Source organism: Citrus sinensis, chromosome 9, assembly GCF_022201045.2.
Source record: "Citrus sinensis cultivar Valencia sweet orange chromosome 9, DVS_A1.0, whole genome shotgun sequence".
In the NCBI taxonomy this organism is placed as follows: domain Eukaryota; kingdom Viridiplantae; phylum Streptophyta; class Magnoliopsida; order Sapindales; family Rutaceae; genus Citrus; species Citrus sinensis.
This window is the reverse complement of record NC_068564.1, coordinates 6,722,448-6,745,146: the sequence shown is the minus strand read 5'-3', so window position 1 is coordinate 6,745,146 and position 22,699 is coordinate 6,722,448. Positions and strand designations below refer to the sequence as shown.

The window sequence follows — 22,699 nt, the reverse complement described above, 5'->3', positions numbered from 1 at the left end:
AAATTATAAAAACAAACACCTAAAATTAACTTAATTAATTAAGTTAAGTTACTTTAAGTCATTGAGTTAAAAAACAAACACCACCTTAGTATTTATTTGGTATGACTTATCTAATGGTCATAAATACTTATCTAATCCCATTAGTTTTTATCAATTTTTTTTATTATTTAACTGTCTTTTTGGCAAGGCTTTTGAAGATTAACTAATTACCTTTATTCGTAAAAGCTCAAGTTTTGGGCTTTTAAGGATAGAGATTGATTTTTATTTAATTTTAAAATATTATTTACTTATTTGATAATCATATTTCTTTTTTTATAATATAACTTTTAAAAATTTATCTATTAAAGTTATTTTATAATTTTTAATAAAAAATTATTATTGACAACCAACTAACTATTTTTTTTTTTGGATGAGAACTCTACTTATAAAAGTTCTATTAACAAAAACTCTAATAAACCTTATTTGAAAAGATACATTAAACGGAGCCTTATTTTGTCATCTTTTTATAGATTAGGTATTTAGTGAATATAAATAGACTAATCGTGTCCTTGCTAGTGAAAAAATAAAAAATTAGGAACTGCAATGTTATACACCATAACACCAGTTTTATATTAATTATTATGTTACTTTATTGTAATAATATAATTACAAGATTCTCTCCTAATTTTATTATTTTTTACGGGCAGAGGACTTTGGCAAATAAAATATTCAATAAAAATTATTCCTGAAAAATTTTAACGTTAATGTTGGATTATACATGTCCTAAATAATTTTTTTTTCATTTCCACCAACCACTTGATTTATTTTAATCTTAATCTCCTTTTATAACCTCATTTTCTCTCAAATGAAAAAAAAAGTATTGAATAAAAATATTATAACAATTTTATCTTTATTAATAAAAGATCGTGGACCTCATTATTAAACTTTAGTAAATGTCATTTATCAATTTGATTTGATTTTTTTTTTAAATTTTTTCATACGAGTTGAAGAAGCCACGTTCTCGAACCTCTGTGATTTGTCCCACTTTCTGTTTCATTAAAAGAAATTTTAAGCCATGGGATAAATGTTGAATATTCTAAAAAGTAGAGGGGTCAAATTGGAGAATATGCCAAAACAACGGTGCAGGACTGCTGATCTAATGGACAATTCCTGTCTGCCATTGCTTTTTTTTTTACCCTTTCCTAAATGGAGTTTGAAGGGTCCCACGCACGAAGAATGCGTCAGCTTCGGTGTTACGCGTTCAACATTCGCCGCATGACTTTGACGGCGCTTGTTTTGCTGTTTACTCTTCTTCATTTAGGACTTAAAGTTCTTATGCTATTCCAATTCTGCCCCTTTCTAGTCAAACAAACTTGGAACATTCAGTTCTCTCCAAGTTTGACCAGGCAACGGAAAGTTCCTAAGTTAATGCAAAATTATAGACTTTGGAAGAAAAAAAATTGCGAGAAAATAGAATTATAAATTTGTTAATGCAAGAATATATGATCTGACTGCTTCATCATCACCCAATTCAATTTCTTGCCCTTTGGGTCCGTAATATGGGTTTTGCTCCCTGAAGTATTAGAAGATAAATTGCTAACGGTCGTAGACTTTGCAATTGGCCATTCGCCATAACAAATGGCCGCCGCCTCATCTCATTGATTGGCTTGTATTAGAAGTGTGAAAGAAAATTTTCAGTAACCCGCAGAGATTAGGAAATTGTAATTAACTACATAGGCCTACGCCACGCTCATATACAAAAATTACTCATATAGCAAAAATAGTCACTAAAGTCTCCGTCTCTGCCTAATGACAATACTAATATTATACTAGCATATTAATCAACCTAAATTGCTGCCACTCTTAATATTTACCAATTGCAAAGTCTCTCTCTATATATATATTACTCGGTCTTGCTGGGTCCTGCTCTTTCTAGACACTTACTATCTGCAAAATTAATTATAAATTAATCCCAAAAAAAGAAATGATTAATTATACACAAACAAAATTCCCTGAATTTCACAGGCAATAGAGTTTCATATGTTAGTAATTAGAAAAAAAAAAAAAAAACAAAGAGAACTGTGATTAGTGTATAATAATATCATGTAGTGCTATAATTAAGTAAGATAACGAATGATAAGGAGATTAATACCTTGTAAATATATGGGTCCTGCCGTCCTCCTGTGCCAGATCTCTTGACTTCATCACTCCTCAATAACCTGCAAATAAATAAATCAGACGGTTAGAATTTAAACTGTTTCGTTTGGACACGCTACAACAACCGTCGGATCGACAAGTTAGTAAAAGAGATTTCGTATGATCTAACGGTTTAAATCAAACGCGAAATAAAGAGCCAAGCCAACTCGCACATTCTCAGTGCTTTGCTGGTGTCGGGACTGTCACCGAGGGCTTGACGGATCTTGATTTCTGACGAACAGCCGTGGGAAGAAAGCAGCTTCAGAATGGCTTCGGCTCGGCGCTCAATGTGAGACGGGCCGCTGCTAGTTCTTCTAACCCTCGGCTTCCCACGAGCCCCAACCGAGTAGCGGCTTTGCGAGCTCGAAACGGCGCTCGCGGTGCTTGATAGGCACGATCCAGCCTCTGTCGATAAGGATCCTGAGGAAGCTGTCGTCTTCTCCGTTAGTTGCCGTGACGGTGGTGGCTTGTCGGCTTTGAATTTCTGGCTCATCTTTGAGCGACTCTTTCGCATGACCTGAGAAGAAGGAAAAAAATGCATGAAATTATTAAATTCAAACAGAGAGATTACAAACACCAGATGAATAATAATAAATTTACGAACCGAATTATGAACTGGAGAAGCATATAATTTAGCTTGAACACTCAAAAGAGTACAAGAAATTCAAAATGAAGATTCAAAGGCAGAACAGAATTTGAATCTTCCATCATACTTGTTGTGAAATTAAATTTAAAACTCCAGCAACAAATCGAATTCAAATTTAAATTGAACTTCTATAAACTAGAGTGTAAAAGTTTCGTAATAAAATATTGATAAAAATGAACCGAAATACGAATCCAAACAGCGGACATCTCAGAACAGAACTAAAAGCAAACAATTTAAATTCATATTCAGACTAAGAGAAATCAAATTAATTATAGAAAAATAAATGATAACAGGATGAAAGAGCTAAAAATTGAAAATAAAATCTTAAAATCAAGTTAAAAACAAAGATTATGAGCAAACAATGCGCAAAATTTAGGTGAAACGGAGAGATCACATCTATGAGCAAGTGAATTACAAATTTATTGAAGCTAATTAAAATGTTTTAACAAAATTTAAGTAGCTTGAGCCTTCAAATGATTACGAGAATTCAAAACGAAACAGGTCCAAACAGAGCAGAATTTGAATCTTCTAGTAAATTTCCAGTGAAATTGAATTGAAGAGTCGAGAAAAAAAAAAAACTGAGAGATCAAACATAAATTTGAGAAAAACAAGTTTAATGATTACTTTTGATAAAATTCAACATGAACAACACAAAAAATTGATTCCGAAGAGATGACTGTTTACGAAGTAGAAAACAGAGATGTGATTTCATTTTGTTATCAAACAAACAATTTCAGATCAAATTCAAACTAAGAAGTACGAAAACATTTACATAATCATATATATTAAACCAAACAGAAGAACATGTACCTTGAGTTTCACTTCATGACAGCGGGCCACAACAGCGATAATCCTCAGCTTGTGAGCTCGGATCTCACTGGAGGAGGCATCTTCACTAGTAACCGTCGAAACGCAACGTTTTGAATCTCCACTCGACAGTAAGCTCACGCTCTCTTCGTCCCTGCTGCTGCTCTTGCTCTTCAGCAGCAATTCACCATCTGTGTCGAACCTACACGTTGCATTAAACAAACATCAAACAAATCTGTAAGGAAAAACAAATAAGAAACAAAAACAGTTTTGAGAGTGAAATAATGAAGGTCTTACAGTGGGGAAGAGAGAGAGGGAGATTGATTGGAGACGGAGAGCAGGAGAAGAGCTGAAGCGACAGTGCGTTCGAGAGGAGATGGAAATGATGATGGAGCCATCATAAAACGACGACGCTTTCTCTGTCTTGGAAGTGGCGGGTAGATTCAAATTTAAAAAAAGAAAATTACTCTCTTTATTATTTAACAGTAAGTAAATCACACCGACTCTCCAACAGTTTTGTGGTAATTTGGTAATTTGGTGCAATAATAGATTCTGTTTATGTGTTACGAAGAGGGGGTACAATGAGGACACAGAAGAGATTTGATAGAATGCGAGGTGGCAAGTAGTGATGATAGGAATGGCAGATCAACGGAGAGGGTCAAACTGAGGCTAAGCTCATTAGGCTGTTTTAATAGTTAACATGGCAGCTGTGTATGATTAGCGTATTTATTTACTTCACTATTTTTAATTAGCTTCATGTAAACGGATATGAGTAATGATATTTGAACCCCTCAAATTATCTCATCAACCCCGCTTATCAATTAATCTTATTACTTTGTAGAATTATCTTTATTAAAACAAAAAAATATTATTTTTATTCTGTCTCTACCTTCCCCTCCCTCGTATATAAGTATCACCCCCACCACTTCATCAACAATGAGTTCATTCCCATCATCTATTTTCTTCACCATGAATCCACTACCTCCGCCAATATTTGATGAATTTAAATGTTGGTTTTTGTTAAATTTAATGGATGAGTGGTGATTTTTGTTGTTATTGATAATATTGGTTTTGATTTTGTGTGATAATCTAATATTTTGTTTATTTTAATTTGGGGTTTGATCAAGAGTTAATATTTGATTCAAATTATGAATAAATTAAAACGATGAGAGAGTTGTGAGAGATACGAATTTAATCTATTAAGAACTCGAGAGAATGAAAAAATATTTATGTTTTAATTATTTTTATTTTTCAATAAGGACAATCCTAAGATAAATAATATTAACTCAAAAGTGGGGATTGATGAAATAAATTGAGGAGTCAACTTAAGATTTTTTAGTGCGATAGTGTGTCTTTGTATATACTGTATAATATTGCACACTGTTGAAGAGTCTACTCATTGCAGCTCCCATGAGAACAAGATGGCTACAATAGTTTTCTCAACAAAATATCTGAGGAAAATATTCAATGATCTTACACTTTTTGCTGTAAGATTCTTCTCATAACATGGATTAAAGTTCATTACAATGAAAAGAAAAGAAATTAATTTAAATTTGCTAAACTTTTAGTCGACTTATCTCTTATCTTCAAAAGTCTAGTAACAGTATCTTTTGCATCGATCCTCTCTTCGGGTGATTCCATGGTACACTCCAAAGCCAAACTCAAGATAGACAGCACACATTGCTTCTTTACAGCAAAATGTCTTTCCTCTCCACTTATGCTGCGTTTACTTTTTGGATTGGAGTGAGAATCATGAGGAGTGTGAATCCTTGGATTAGGAGTGTGGAGTGGAAGTGAGAGTATGTTGTTTACTTACACTAGAATGGAAGCATAGAATAGAGATCAGAATCCAATTTATGTGTTTACTTTGTCTTGGATTGGGAGTAAATAGTTTCAAATTACAATTTTATCCTTATTTAAAGAATTATAGTTTTTAATTACAAAACTAATAAAAAATATATTTAATGAATAATATTTATTTTATTATATTTGTAAATTTATTATAATTATTAATATTCTTAATTATGAACAATAAATTATTAATTTTAATTTTAATATAAAATGAAACCTTATTTTATTTAATATAATTATATTAAATTTATTATTATATAAAATAATAATATAATATTATTTAGTACAAAATTAATATTTTCTTAGAATAAACTATTTATTATTATTAATATTAAATAAATATAGTACTATTATTTTTAAAATAAATACAATAATATTATATTTATTAATTCTCTATTAATATAATAATATTATTTTAAAATAATTTTAACTTAGAATCAATGTAAATTATTATTTAGTTAAATATAATATTATTATTCAAATAAATATTATTTATTTTATTTTATTAATTATAAAATATTAAATTAAATTAAATTAAAAATGAAATGGTAAAAAGGGGAGAGGTGGGAGTGGATTCCCACTCCCACCTCCCCCAATGGGAGTCCCACTCCCACTCCCCACTCCAAAAATGAGTGGGGCCCACGAAGTGGGATTCCCAATCCGTGGCCATTTTAAGCAAGTAAACGCTGGAGTGGGAGGAATCCACACTCCTCACTCCCACTCCAGTAAGTAAACACAGCCTTAGCAGATTAATGTCCACAACAATTCCATCAATGAAATAGGTAACATGTCATTAATCCAACACTTCAAGCTCAATTCCGCAACAACATCTATGGGTTTCTTCTTGGTAAATGTTTCCATTAGCATAATTCCATAGCTGTAAACATCACTTTTAATAGATACCCGTCCTTCTATGCCGTATTCTATTAATCAAATTAATTTCATAGTTAGATCAATACTCAATGCACGATATGAGAATTACGAAAAGCAATAATTCAGAAAGTTTAAAATGAAAGGAAAAAGTTAATGAAGCGTCGGCAGGAGGATATTGCATCTTCCTTCAGAGCCGGACCCGGGATCTTTTATCAGGCAGGGCTAAGTAATACATTTATTGTATATAAATGTTTGTGTGAATGTATTAAAAATAGTAAATACATAGATAATTAGAGTGGGTTTCTAATTACGAATCTTTAACCATATTAAAATAGGGATAAATTAAAAGACAAAAGAAAATACAGATTTCAATACATTATATGACAAAATACATTGAAGTTTTTGTTTTTTATTTTTAATTTGTCCCCTGACTTTAATATGGTTAGGGATCCCTAATTAGACTAATATATATATTCTCTAATGTCGACGCTCTTATTATTATTATTTTTTATATAAACACACTGTTAAACCATTCATTTTAATTAACTTTTGAACTGCGTGGTTTAATAGTGTATCTGCACAAAAAAATGAGGGTTCTTGCACCTGAGAATGATTTTATATAAATAATAAAAAAAGCCTCTAACTCTAATTAAAAATGACAAATTACTCTTTCATATTGAATTTTAAAGGTGGAAGAATAATTATTTTTTTAAATGATATTTCAGTTTTTAAGTTGAGATTAATGTAGGAACATACTTGAAAGAAAAATCAAACTCTATTTTCATATAAATGTCATAAATACTTGAGGGTTTTCATGAATTTTTTTACCCCGCAAGAAATCTGATCTCATGTAGCTCCAAGAAGCAAAACGTGGTCTCAAAATCAAGTACAAAAGTATAATACAAAGCCCTGTCACATGTAGCGGCAGAAATGATCAGCTGGTTAAGATCCTTGCATGTTTAATTATTCCTCCGTTGTGATGTGACGACAAGAGTGCAATAGCACTTGCAGAGAATCTAGTCTTTCATGGAAGAGCAAAGTGTATAGAGATATAAGACCACTTCATTAGGGACAAAATTGGAACAAACGAATTGAATAAGAAGTACTTGGGCAGAAAAAATCAAGTGGCAGATATATTGCCTATTGTTTCCGCTTAACGTACTTGAAAAACAATCGTACTGGCTTCCTAGTTATAACAGAAGATGTTTGACATAAGTACAAAACTGTTCGAGAAAATGTCTCAACGAAGAAATACTGAGAGGGAAAGCTTGCATTTGAATTCTGAAGCAAGAAAGACATTCATAAAGCATGGGAGTGAAAGCTCTTGAAGTTTCTAGAATTAGTATCATCTTCCTCCTCATCCACTTCACGTTTAGACTTCATGCCCGCTTGACATTCCAGAAAGACCATTGGAGGTACGTCCGTTCGAATAATCCGGTTGTTTCTTGGCATCTATGGATCCTCCAGCTGCTCAAATTTTATCCATTTCCAGCTCCTGCTTAATCTGTCCATGTTGTTCCTCTGTAAGGTTCATTTTTTGTGGGATCATCCAATGTGGCGTGACTTTCAGATGCCCACTTGTTGTTTCGCACTTGGCATCCGCTTCCTTCTCTTGATTGGTACCAGAATTACAGCTTCAAACTGCCAAAATCCAACCACAAATTGCTTAAACTATCAAATCCACTTTAATATTTTCAGAAGGAACATATGTTTGATAAAATTGAGAAAGACCAGTCATACAGGACACTAAAACTGCAATTCAAGTCTAAATTGAAATTTGATCTAAGTGATCATATGTACTTGCATATGAGATTGGTTAAAGGTATGACAAAAGTTTAATACATTAACACACAAATGCTTATGGTCCTAGATAATCCACAGCATCACAATCAAGTCATGGTATGCCTGCAAAAAGTCATACGAAATCAATAAACGTAGCTACCATTATAGCATTATTTGTCCAACCAACTTCCAAACCTTAAACTATTTTATGAAGGATTCAGTAGCAAAACGAACACAATGCAAAACCAAATGGGACTTGCAACTGGACTTGAACTTAACAGAACATGGTAATTAACCAAACATGTACAGAATAAAATCAAATTGAATGTATTAGACAAATCCTTAAAAAAGTTGAATTATCAAACCTCTAGGTGGGGTAAAGTTACCTCGATGTCCCCAGTGAATAGCCGTTGAGATGACTGAGAGGTCACGTTCGAACTAGAACCATCATTGCAGCATGCCCAGAAGAAGCAGATGCTTTGGCTTCCTATGCTTGGAGATTTCAAAATCAAGAACTTGCAGTTCTTTTGCTCTCTCAAGTTGTTCTATTAATGGCTTAAGTTGAACCTGCACTGTACACATAAAAAACCTGATATAGGCAAATGTCAACATTGGTTGGATAATAAAAAGTACAAGAAAAATATTTTAATATTAATTTTTTTATCACACTAAAACTGACACCGGACACAATAAATGAGAAAGCACAACGTCACATACTCAAGAAATCACAAGCTCACCACCACAGCAAACAACAAAAGGATACAGAAAATATTCACCACCTAAAGTTGTTAAGCTAAGGATAGAGAGCTTAAAACACTCACCACTCAATGGAATCCACCAAAGAGATACAAAGTTTGATAATAGCTCAAAGTTCATTCAATTTCCAAAATTAATCTCCGTCCTTTGGTTACAACTACATAAGCTTAAATAGCTTTCTTGGAACAATCCTCCAAGCATAGATTTACTATAAAGAAACCCTTCAAATAACTTGACTTTAAAGACCAACATTAAAGCTAGACATTAATAAAACATTGGTATGCTTAAAACACAACAAAGAACATTAAAAAAAATCCAAGTCCCGAAATATTCTTCTTGACTCAAAACTGAACAGTCTGCACTTAACTGATCATAATTTACTGTAGAAAACTCCAAATTTAGATTAGTAAAATTCATTGGAAAGCTAACAGAAATATATTTCCAATGATGTATGGCTCGAAAATTAATTCGATCTCATGCAGTACAGTTTAATTCCCAAAAATGCCCCTTTTGCACAGAAATTCTGCTCACTTGATTAATGTAAGAACTTGAGCTGCACTTGGTATAACTTGATTACCAAATATTTCAAGCACTCTTGTATTAATCTCCCCTAGTTGAAAAACATTCGACCTCGAGTTTTGATCATTTTCTTCATGATAAGGAGACAAGTCTAATATGTTGAACGCTGACGAAACACCATACCCATCTGGCAGCTCAATCTTGTAAGCATTATTACCAATGCGTTGCAACACTTTAAATGGTCCATCAGCCCTTGGTCTAAGTTTAGCAAATTTCCCAGGTGGAAAACGATCTTTCCTAAGATGAACCCAAACCAAATCTCCTTCCTGAAACTTAGCATGTTTTCGATGCTTGTCTGCAGATTTTTTATACTTCTCATTTTGCTTCAATATTCTATTTCGAACATGTTCATGCATCTTCTTGATACTTTTAGAGCGTTCTTCAGCCTCTCCACTAAATTGATGATCAGTCAAAATGGAGCCAAATCCAAAGGACTGATTGGATTCTTGCCATAAACTACTTCAAAGGGACTTGAACCAGTAGTTTGATGTATGGAGTGATTGTAAGCAAATTCAATCTGAGGCAAAATAAGATCCCATTGACGAATGTTCTTGCCCACATAACTTCTCAAGAGATTTCCCAAGCTTCGATTCGTCACTTCAGTCTGACCGTCAGTTTGAGGATGATGAGAAGAGCTGAATTTAAGAGTGATTCCCAACTTCTTCCAAAGAGTACGCCAAAAGTGACTAAAAAACTTTGAATCCCGATCAGAGACAATGGTTTTCGAAATTCCATGTAGCTTCACAATCTCCTTGAAGTACAAATCAACCACATGAGAGGCATCTAATGTCTTGTTACACGGAATAAAATGAGCCATTTTTGAGAATCGGTCAACCACCACCATGACAGAGTCTTTGTTTCTTTGAGTTCTTGGCAACCCAACAACAAAGTCTAGACTAACATCTTCCCAAGGAGCTTCAAGGACTGGTAAAGGATTGTATAGGCCTGTGTTTTGACCATGAGCTTTGGCAATATGATAGATTTTACATCTTTGCACATGATGCACAACATCTTTATCCATCTTTGGCCAATAGAAATTACCTTACAAGCAAGCTAACGTCTTATCCCTTCCAAAGTGACCTCTAACAGCACTGCCATGTGCCTCCATGATAATGGATTCCCGCAAAGAACACTGAGGAATACATAAACGATTCCCCTTGAAAAGAAAGCCATCATGCAATTGGTACTGATCATATGATCCATTCTCACATTCTCTCCAAATCCTGCCAAAGAAAGAATCATCCTTGTATAGCTCTTTTAAAATTTCAAAGCCTACAGCCTTCACTTGCATAGAAGAAAGCAATGAATGTTTTCGACTTAAAGCATCAGCCACAACATTCTGAGCGCCCGATTTATGCTTGATGGTAAAACTGTAAGCTTGAAGAAATTCCACCCATCCGGCATGTTTTCTACTAAGCTTCTGCTGAATATTGATAAACTTTAGTGCCTCATGGTCGGAGAAGAGAATAAATGGCCTTGAAAGCAAATATTGACTCCAATGGTTCAAAGCTCGGCAAATAGCATACAATTCTTTGTCATAAGTTGAGTACTTTCTGCGGGAGTCATTCAATTTTTCACTAAAGAAGCGATTGGTTTCCTTTCTTGGCTAAGTACAACACCAATTCCAGTATTAGAGGCATCACACTCAACTTCAAACACCTTGCCGAAATCTGGAAGTGAAAGAACAGGCGCTTCAGTCACCTTTCTCTTGATGATGTCAAAACTCTCTTGTGCCTCCTTGGTCCATTTGAAACCTTCTCCTTTCAAGCATTTAGTTACTGGACCAACAATTGTACTGAACCCTCTGATAAATCGTCGATAAAAAGAAGCAAGACCATGAAAACTTCGGATGTCATGTAGCGACTTAGGAATTGGCCAACTCAAAATGGCCTCCACCTTGCTTGGATCCATTTTAATTGCATCTTTTGATACAACATAACCCAAAAAGACAAGGCTATCAGTGAAGAACCTGCACTTTTTCAAGTTGACATAAAGCTTTTGATTTCTCAAAATCTCGAAGACTTGGCGAAGATGCTCCAAGTGTTGTTTTTCATTTTGGCTGTACACAAAGATGTCATCAAAATACACAACAACAAATCTACCAATCAGAGGCTTAAAAACGTGATTCATCAGCCGCATGAAAGTGCTTGGGGCATTAAATAGACCAAATGGCATAACCATCCATTCATAAAGTCCATCCCTAATTTTGAAGGCCGTTTTCCATTCGTCACCAGGTCTCATTCTGATTTGATGATAGCCACTTTGAAGATCGATCTTAGAAAAGATTATAGCACCATAGAGCTGGTCTAGAAGATCGTCAAGGTGTGGAATAGGGAAACGATAATCAATCGTTATCTTATTCACTGCTCTGCTGTCAACACACATACGCCAATACCCATCTTTCTTTGGTACCAATAAGGCAGGAACAACACAAGGACTTTTGCTATCTCTCACCAACCCTTTCCCTATAAGCTCTTCAACTTGCCTCTGTAATTCTTCGTGCTCCTTTGGATTCATTCGATAAGCCACTTTATTTGGTAGTACAGAACCCGGAATAAGATCAATGCAATATTGAATGTCCCTCAAGGGAGGAAGGCCATGTGGTAATTCTTTTGGAACAATATCTGAGAATTCTTCAAGCAAATACTTCATAATAAGAGGCGGCTCATTGCTATCTTTATTTTCCTCAAATACCACCAGCACGTAAACTTTACTACCCATTTCAAATTCTTTTTTACAATCTGAAACATTCAGCAAATTGTTTTCCACTCTTTTGATAGGTTTGAGACTTTTCTCTACCTTTGAAGGACCCAGAATGACTTTACTTCCATCTTTAATGAAAGTATAAGTATTCCTATAACCATCATGAACAACCCTTCTATCGTACTGCCAAGGACGACCCAAAAGCAAGTGACATGCATCCATAGGGACAACATCGCACCAAACTTCATCTTTATATTTATTCCCAATAGAAAATGAAATAAGGCAACGTGTGTTTACCTCAATCTCATTTCCCTTTTTAAGCCAAGAAAGTTTATAAGGCTGAGGATGCTGCTCTATTTTGAGCTTCAACTTCTTTACCATTTCAGTTGCTACCACATTCTCAAAACTGCCACTATCAATAATGACATTACATATCTTTCCATGACAAGTGCATCTGGTGTGAAAGATATTCTTTCTCAACCAATCTTTCCCATCTTCACAAACAATACTCAAACTCTTTTGAATAACTAGAGAGTTTCCATCATCAGCATATGTAACTTCTCCATCTTCAACATCCTTTTCGACACTAGGATTCTCATGATCTTCCGCATCCTCGTCATCGTTTTCCTCTTCAACAAGGGCAACCACCCTACGATTAGGACACTCAGAAGCAATGTGCCCATAACCATGGCATTTAAAACATTGACGAGAACTAGCATTCGAACCACTTGCTCGCTGTTTAGATCCTTCCCCAATATCATTCCTCGTAACTTTCTTTGCAGTAGAATTCGAACCAGAATTATGCTTAGAAATGGAGCCACTCCCTCAATTGACATCACGAACTGTGAACCGAATACCCCCACCACGAGCATCTTTTTGTTGCTTTTCCACCTTAAGAGCAAGTCTGCATACATCACTATAAGTCCAATATGGTTGGAGCTGGACCACATTACCAATCTCAGGTTTCAAACCACCCAGATAGCGTGCGATCGTATGCTCTTCCGCCTCTACCAAATCACACTTCATTATTAGGTTGTCGAACTCTGCTGTATAGTCTTCCACTGACAATTCCTTTTGCCTGAAGTTGTGGAACTTAAGGTAGATATATTGCCTGTAGTTATCGAGCAAAAACTTTCTCTTAAGCTCTTTTTTCATTTTCTCCCAAGTAACAATTTTCCTCCGTCCCTCTCGTTCCCTTTGCCTCTTAAGATTTTCCCACCATAAAGAAGCATACTTTTTAAGTTTAATGGCAATGAGTTTCACTTTGCGATCTTCAAGCACATTTTTGTATTCAAAAATGCGTTCAACAGTATTAAGCCAATCAACAAACTCTTCTGGTTTCATTCTTCCTTCAAATTCAGGAATTTCGACCTTGAAGTCGAAAGGCTGATAAGAATCGCGACACCTATGAATTTGAGAACGAGAAGAAAATTCACTATTGGAGCTTTGTTCCTGATGGAAGGGATTATAATCTACCCCGTCATTGGTTTAGCCTTCTTCTTTCGAACTACCATTAGGAGCAGCCTCACGAGTTCCTTCAAGGTGTTGTAATCGTTACTGAAGCTGTTCTACTTGTCTTCTAAGATCATCCCTTTCTATATCACCCAAGTCCCTCTCACGAACAGGAGGCTCTGCAACTCTTGCATTACGCCGACGCCGTTAAGCCATAAATTTTCAGAACCCAATGCTCTGATACCAAATTTGACACTGGACACAATAGATGAGAAAGCACAACGTCACACACTCAAGAAATCACAAGCTCACCACCACAGCAAACAACAAAAGGATACAAAAAATATTCACCACCTAAAGTTGTTAAGCTAAGGATAGAGAGCTTAAAACACTCACCACTCAATGGAATCCACCAAAGAGATACAAAGTTTGATAATAGCTCAAAGTTCATTCAATTTCCAAAACTAATCTCCGTCCTTTGGTTACAACTACATAAGCTTAAATAGCTTTCTTGGAACAATCCTCCAAGCATAGATTTACTATAAAGAAACCCTTCAAATAACTTGACTTTAAAGACCAACATTAAAGCTAGACATTAATAAAACATTGGTATGCTTAAAACACAACAAAGAACATTAAAAAAAATCCAAGTCCCGAAATATTCTTCTTGACTCAAAACTGAACAGTCTGCACTTAACTGATCATAATTTACTGTAGAAAACTCCAAATTTAGATTAGTAAAATTCATTGGAAAGCTAACAGAAATATATTTCCAATGATGTATGGCTCGAAAATTAATTTGATCTCATGCAGTACAGTTTAATTCCCAAAAATGCCCCTTCTGCAAAGAAATTCTGCTCACTTGATTAATGTAAGAACTTGAGCTGCACTTGGTATAACTTGATTACCAAATATTTCAAGCACTCCTGTGTTAATCTCCCCTAGTTGAAAAAAGTTCGACCTTGAGTTTTGATCATTTTCTTCATGATAAGGAGACAAGTCTGATATGTTGAACGCTGACGAAACACCATACCCATCTGGCAGCTCAATCTTGTAAGCATTATCACCAATGCGTTGCAACACTTTAAATGGTCCATCAGCCCTTGGTCTAAGTTTAGCAAATTTCCCAGGTGGAAAACGATCTTTCCTAAGATGAACCCAAACCAAATCTAGATATGCAAGTTTAGATGCGTTGGTAATGAAACTAGGAATGGTTCCAGAAAATCTGTTCAGCACCAGGTTCAGTCTCTCAACGTTAGGAAGTGAAAGGTGTATTCCTGATGATAAACTTCCCAAGAGAGAGTTATCTAATAGGTAAATCTCTTTCACTGTTGACATGTTGAAGATTGCAGCAGGTACAACACCTATTAGGTTGTTGAATCGAAGCACCAAATTCTCTAGATTTGGAAGATACCCAATTTTGTGAGGTATCTCACCTACAAAATTAACAGAGATGCAAAAAACTCTCTTACAAAATTTATTTAGACTAAAGTATCTAAGAAAGTTCAAGAATGATTAATAAGAGCATTTACAAAGTATATATTATAAACATTTATACCGCGAAGTTTATTATTTCTGAGAGATATCTTTCGAAGCATAGTCAAGTTGCCGATTTCTTTCGGTATGGCTCCTGATAATTTATTGAACCCCAAATTTAACAGTTGTAGCTGTTTGCACTTGGATAAAGCCAGTGGTATTTGTAAAAAAACAGGGGGAAAAGATCTATTTTTTATTATTCTTATACACCATTTATATACAAAAGCGTCAGCTAACTAAAAGGCTAAAAAGAAGAGATTGATTGCTAGCTGTACACAATAGAAAAGGAAATTTCTTATAAGAGAAAGTTGACTATCAAATTACGTCTATTACTGCAGCAGAACAACTGTCCATACTCTTGCCAATAACTGTCCATAATCTTGGCAAATCTCAACACTCCCCCTCAAGTTGGAGCATGGATGTTAATGATGCCCAGCTTGCGAAGATGAGTATGAAATATGGCTTTTCCAAGAGGCTTGGTTAATAAATCTGCAACTTGAGTTTGTGATGAAGTGAAAGCAGTAGCAACATGCCCAGATTGAATCTTTTCTCTGACCACGTGACAATCCATCTCAATATGTTTTGTTCGTTCGTGAAACACTGGATTTGCTGCGATGTGTAATGCTGCTTGGTTATCACAATAGAGCTTAGCAGGGATCACAAAATTAACTTGCAAATCTTTGAATAGGTATCTCAACCAAGTGAGCTCACAAGTAATGGCTGCCATGGCTCTATATTCTGCTTCTGCTGAAGAGCGTGAAACCGTTGTTTACTTTTTGGTTTTCCAAGAGATGAGGGAAGGGCCAAGAAATACGCAGTATCCAGTAACTGATCTCCTTGTGGTAGGACAACTTCCCCAATCTGCATCACTATAACCTGTTAACTTTAAATTATTTTCTGCTGGAAAAAATAGTCCTTGTCCTGGTGTTCCTTTCAAGTATCGAAGGACTCGAATTGCCGCATCTAAATGTGGCTTGCGGGGTTAATTCATAAACTGACTAAGAAGATGTACAGAATAATTAATATCAGGCCTTGTGATTGTGAGGTAAATGAGACGGCCAACAAGTCTTCTATATTTTGATGGGTCTTTGAGAAGGTCACCACTTGATGGCGTAAGCTTCAAGTTTTGTTCCATAAGAAAAGAAGCTGGTGCTGCTCCCAGGAGTCCCATATCATCAAGTATATCTAATACATATTTACGTTGGGAGATGCAAATGCCTTTCTTGGAACGACCCACCTCTATTCCCAAAAAATACTTTAGCTTTCCAAGATCCTTGATTCTAAAATGTTCATCAAGGAACTTTTTTAGAGTTGTCATTACCGCTGGATCATTTCCTGTTATTATCATGTCATCAACGTAAATCAATACTGCTGTGAATGAGTCTCCATGCACTCTAGTAAAAAGAGAGTAGTCAGCCATAGATTGCTTGAAGCCGGCTTTGCGAATGGCACAAGAAAACTTGGAATACCATTTACGTGAAGCTTGCTTCAATCCATAGAGTGATTTATTAAGTCGACAAACCAAGTTCTCCCCCTGTCGACTATAACCTGGTGGCGGAAGCATGTATACCTCTTCAGCTAGATCACATGAAGAAAGGCATTTTGAACATCTAATTGATGGAGAGGCCAATTTTTAGCAGCAGCAATAGCCAAAATGCAGCGCACAGTAATAAGTTTATAAACTGGGGAAAATGTTTCTTGATAATCCATCCCTTCAATCTGAGTGTATCCCTTAGCTACCAGTCGAGCTTTGTATCGTTCTATTGTACCATCAGAACGATACTTTTATTTTATAGACCCACTTGCAACCAATTGGTTTCTTCCCTTTGGGCAATGTAGTAAGAGTCCAAGTACCATTGGCTTCAAGAGCTTCGATTTCCAAATTCATGGCCTCACGCCACTTGGGATCATGCTCAGCCTGGGCAAATGTGTTAGGTTCAACATAACTAGAGATATATGCAACAAAGGAGTGATGAGAAGAGGAAAGATTATTATAAGAGACAAAATTAACTAAAGGATAACGTGTACCTTGCCGAGACTGAAGCATAGAAGATGACATTGAGCTAGGGGACAATAGAGTGGCCTGTGAGCAATGAAAGTCACGGAGCCAAGTGGAAGGTTGTCGGATTCGATTAGATCTTCTTAGTGTAGGCTGAGTGGGCTGGTTATGTAAAGATACAGGTTTAGATTCATTGGATGTATTGTCCTCTTGCGGAACGATGGGAATTAACTGAGCATTATGGTCCGGTATAGATAAAGGCAAAACTTGTAAATTATGATTGATATCACATTTGGAGTTTGTAAAAGGGAATACATTCTCATGAAAAATAACATCTCGACTAGAAAAAATTTTCCTAGTTTCTAGATCATAAACTTTGTAAGCCTTTTGACCCAAAGGATACCCAACAAAAATGCATTTGCGGGCACGATGATCGAACTTATGTTGAGGTTTAACATTAGTAGCAAAACATAAACATCCAAACACACGCAAATGATCGTAAGTAGGTGGCTTTTTATGTAGAATTTCAAATGGCGTTTTTCTAGAAAGTAAGGTTGTAGGTATGCGATTAATAAGATAAACTGCAGTAAGAACACTTTCACCCCAAAAGGTTAGAGGCAAATGAGATTGAAATCTCAAGGCTCGGGCTACATTCAGAATATGTCGATGTTTGCGTTCTACTACACCATTTTGTTGAGGTGTGGAAACACAACTATGCTCATAAAGGATTCCTTCATCCTTAAAGAAGTTATGCATGGAAGTAAATTCTTTGCCATTATCTGTGCGAAACCTTTTAACTTTATAATTGAATTGTGTAGAAACAAAAGCACAGAAAGATTTTAAAAAATTTTGTGTGTTTGATTTAAATCGCATAGGATAAATCGATGTATGTCTGGAGTAATCAACCACAACAGTCAAAAAATAATAAGCACCTGAAAGAGAACATACTCGAAAAGGTCCCCAATATCGCAATGAATTAACTCAAAAGGTTTTTTTAGTAGAAATAATACTTAAACCAAAAGGTAACCTTGTTTGTTTAGCCAAAGGGCAAATATCACAAACTTTATTTGAAGAGAAAGAAATTTCAGGTACTAAATCTGCAAGATGTTTCATTGGGTGGATGAAAGGGTGTCCGAGACGTTTGTGCCACAAATCTGGTTGCGAAGATGTCTGGTTGACTTGAGGAGTGAGCAAATTAGGCGAAGGTGTAATGTTTGGAGAAAAATAATAAAGACCGTCATTTTGTCTCCCCAGACCAATCGTCCTCTTCGTTGCCAAGTCCTGTAAGATGCAAAAGTCAGCAAAAAAAGTGATGGAACAATTTAAGGACTTTGTCATTTTGCTAACAGACAACAAGTTGACACAGAATGAGGGTACATGGAAAACATTTGAGAGAGAAAAATCAGAACCAAAGTTAGTTGAGCCTATTGAGTCTATTTGAACCTTGTTTCCGTTGGGTAGTGTAACAGAGGTGTGTGGAGATGGACTTACTTCAGATAACAAATCAAGAGTAGATGTGATATGGTGAGTTGCACCACTATCTATTATCCATTTATTCGAATGAGAGGAGCTAATATGGGATGAAAGACAAAAAGGGGAAAGCTGACCTGCTATATTTGCCTTAGGTTGAGCATTACCGTTATTCAAGAGAGCCATGATTTGTTGGTATTGCTCTTGCGTGAAACTTGGCGTTTCAAGTTGTGAATTGTTAACTGTAGGCCCTGATTTATGTCCAGATTTCTCACCATTCTTGTGAAATTGTGACTAGGGGGGAAGCCATGCAAGTGAAAACACTTCTCAACTGTATGGTTATCTCTGTTGCAGTGGCTGCAATGCAATTTTCCTCTCCCTTTGTTATGCGAACTGCTATCATTGTTGCTGGTTTGTGTTGCTGCCAACAAGATTTCTCTAGACACAGCCATATCACGTTGTTTTTCTTGGAGAATCAAATTATAAATTTTTCTAATGGTAGGAAGTGGTTGTATAAGGAGAATTTGACCATGTATAGCAGAATATGTATCATTTAAACCCATAAGGAATTGTATTACCTTCCCTCGTTGTTCTCGTTCTTCACTTCCCTTAATTGCCCCACAGGTGCAAATAGGCATGTCATTGTAAGATGAGAGCTCATCCCACAATCCCTTCAGTTTGGAGTAATATGCTGCCACAGACATGGTCACTTGATGTAAAGAAGCAATGTCTCTTTCAATTTGAAAGATCCTTGGGGCATTATTTTGAGAAAATCGTTCCTTTAGATCGGCCCATACCTCTGCTGCAGATTCTGTATACAATACACTATCACCAAGATTAGGATCAATAGAATTAAGGATCCAAGATAATACCATATCATTACATCTTTGCCAGAAGGCATGTTTTTCATCGGCTGCTGGTGACTTATCGATTGAACCATCAACGAAACCTGTTTTGTTTTTTGCACTTAGAGCAATACTCATTGACCGACTCCAAGTGGCGTAATTATCACCATTCAATGGCTTGGTGACCAAACTAATTCTTGGATGATCCGAGGAATGAAGATAAAATGGATTCGAAGGATCAATAATAACATTGGTTTCTGTTTTCGATGAAGTAGCTTTCGTCATTTGTGACTAAAGGAAAGCTAAGAAAATATTCTCCCAAGAGCGTAATGCTCTGATACCATGTAAAAAAACAGGGGGAAAAAATCTATTTTTTATTATTGTTATACACCATTTATATACAAAAGCGTCAACTAACTAAAAGGCTAAAAGGAAGAGATTGATTGCTAGCTGTACACAATAGAAAAGGAAATTGCTTATAAGAGAAAATTGACTATCAAATTACGTCCATTACTGCAGCAGAACAACTGTCCATAATCTTGCCAATAACTGTCCATAATCTTGGCAAATCTCAATAGTATTTGACCGTGAAACATGTTTTTGGCCCAAAAAAGGACTTTTAAATAGTGAAGATAATTGCAAATATTTACTGGGAGTTCACCAGAGAGTTTGTTAGTATCCAAACTAAGATCTAATATTGAAGACAAGTTGAAAGTGATGGAAGACAAATAACCAGAGAGCTGATTATCACTGAAATCAAGAAATTTCAGCTTATGCATGGTGAAGATGGAGGGGGAATGTCGCCGGAAAGCTTGTTATGACTAAGATTAAGTGTTGTCAGTGAAGAAAGGTTTCCAAGTTGAGGGGGGATATATGGTACCCTGTAGATTCAAGCTGGAAATATTCAAGGCCATAACTCTATGGCTATTGACATCACAAGTAATGCCTATCCAGTTACAAACAGAGGCATTTGAGGTCCAATTTTGAGCCAAAAAATTAGTTGGATCATAACTTATATGAGCTTTCAGGGCAAGAAGAGCTTGTTGGTCTGTGGTAATGTTGCTTGCTGCTGCTACTGCAACAACCAAGTAAAGAAGCAGGCAGTGGGTTAATGGCACTGCGATCAAATGAAGACTGTAATTTCTCTCCATGAAAGGATAAAAGATTGCTGTTTGTTATTAGTTTGGTAATGTAAGGAGACTCGATTCCTGAGAATAAATAATGAACCATCAGAAAGTACAGGTGCTGTAATCCAAATTTACCATGAATCATGAAAACAACCTTCTGATATGGCAAATGTGAGAGATCACTCAACCCGAACAGATCTAGAGGATAAGATCAGCATATAAGAAGACAAGCATGCAGCTGTATGGATGAAAGGACAACCTAACAAGCCGTTGGATTAATGAATTAATTAATAGACCTTTGGATAAGTTTGTATAGCATTATTAGTATAATGCACATCTTAGAGAACAAGAAACGATCTTGTATGAATGTAGTAAGCCACCTCTAGACCAGCAGCTATTCTTTTGTCATTTTCTATTTTTAATTGATATTTAATATACTTAATTAATGGAGCCTTCTCTCGGTTCCAATTTCAGTATGATATTATGATGTCAATAAAATTATGTCGCTTTATATGTATAAATTTTTTATTTTATTCCTTTTGCATTATCATTATCTTACATGATATTCAAAATAATTTAAATTTTAATACATTTATTTTAATAATATGATTCTATTTATTATAAAATTTACTTTAATATAATAAAATATATTTAATAGATTGTAAAATGTTAAAAATATTTTTTAAATATTGAAATTATTTTAAAATGCAAATGTAATTACATTTATTTTAATGTTTTATTTTTATTTATTATAAAACATTAGAGTCAATTTTTGGGAATAATAGAGGTACCGTATAAGAGTATTAAGGTCAAAAAATAATCTTGATGTCTTTTTTTAAAAGTTTAGGGATGTTAATGATTATTTCACTAAAATTTAGGGTGTAAATATCTTTTTTATTTTATATTTTTTCATAAAAAAAGTATAGAAATAATAATAATTAAACCGTGTTGATTTGATAATGGGCCACCCTTTTTGGTGGTCCAATTTAACAAAAACAAATAAAATTAATAACAAAAACAAAAACAAATATAAGTTGAATTCAGTCACACGCGCTCACATCCAAGCTAACCTCAATAGCAAAAACAAATACAAAAGAATTAAAAGACGAAGACTAGTTTCAAATGCTGTTGCAATTCCTTCGCCAAATCTTCTTCTCTCACCCATTTTCCTCTGAAAAATAAAAGAATTTTATTTGCACCTTAGAGCATCTCCAAAAGCCTATATAAATTTTACTCTTCAAATACTTATTTGCTTACCTATGTGGCAAATAAAAGGGTGAAAAAATATGATATTCTCCAAAAAACTCTTCAAATAAAAAAAAGTTAATATTATTTTAATCATATAATTAGTTTTTTAAAGGAAAAGTTAATAGCAATTAAAGCATTTCTCTCTCTTTCTTCAATAAAAAGTAATAAAATATAAATTGAAGAGGGAGAAATTAAATCTCCAAATTTGAAGAAAGAGAATTAATTCTTATTTGAAGAATCTTAATTGAAGTGTCTTTTGGAGCTTTAACTATTGATGTGGCTCTTCAAATAAGTAATAAAATCTTATTTGACGAGCCTTTTTGTGATGCTCTTAGACCTTTGTTCCACAGGATTTTAAAATGCGGACGTCATCAGAACTTAAAAGAAAATTGAAAGACAAAAAATAGTAAATCAAAATATTTGGTCTTTAAGCAGTGCTCTTGAATGTCTGACACCGGACACAATAGATGAGAAAACACAACGTCACACACCCAAGAAATCACAAGCTCACCACCACAGCAAACAACAAAAGGATACAGAAAAATATTCACCACCTAAAGTTGTTAAGCTAAGGATACAGAGCTTAAAATACTCACCACTCAATGGAATCCACAAAAGAGATACAGAGTTTGATAATAGCTCAAAGTTCATTCAATTCCCAAAATTAATCTCTGTCTTTTGGTTACAACTACATAAGCTTAAGTAACTTTCTTGGAACAATCCTCCAAGCATAGATATACTACAAAGAAACCCTTCAAATGTCTTGACTTCAAAGACCAACATTAAAGCTAGACATTAATAAAACATTGGTATGCTTAAAACACAGCAAAGAGCATTAAAAAAAAATCCA

General features: G+C 34.9%; 1 protein-coding gene across 1 annotated transcript; it reads right to left on the bottom strand.

Moving 5' to 3' along the window:
* Positions 1-1,170: 1,170 nt before the first annotated feature.
* Positions 1,171-9,825, bottom strand: LOC107178523 (uncharacterized). The gene is made up of 4 exons (XM_052433918.1): positions 9,422-9,825; positions 3,632-3,830; positions 2,349-2,692; positions 1,171-2,198 (listed from the first exon to the last, which is right to left on the bottom strand). Exons 1-4 carry the CDS (start codon positions 9,823-9,825, stop codon positions 2,081-2,083), a joined length of 1,065 nt encoding a protein of 354 aa, XP_052289878.1. The 3' UTR covers positions 1,171-2,080.
* Between the last annotated feature and the right edge of the window lie 12,874 nt (positions 9,826-22,699).

Coding starts and splice junctions, on each gene's coding strand:
- LOC107178523 (XM_052433918.1), bottom strand. CDS start 9,825: ATGCATGAACATGTTCGAAATAGAATATTGAAGCAAAATGAGAAGTAT. Junction 2,693..3,631: donor GTCATGAAGTGAAACTCAAG/GTACATGTTCTT, acceptor CCTTCTTCTCAG/GTCATGCGAAAGAGTCGCTC. Junction 2,199..2,348: donor ACCAGCAAAGCACTGAGAAT/GTGCGAGTTGGC, acceptor ATTTATTTGCAG/GTTATTGAGGAGTGATGAAG.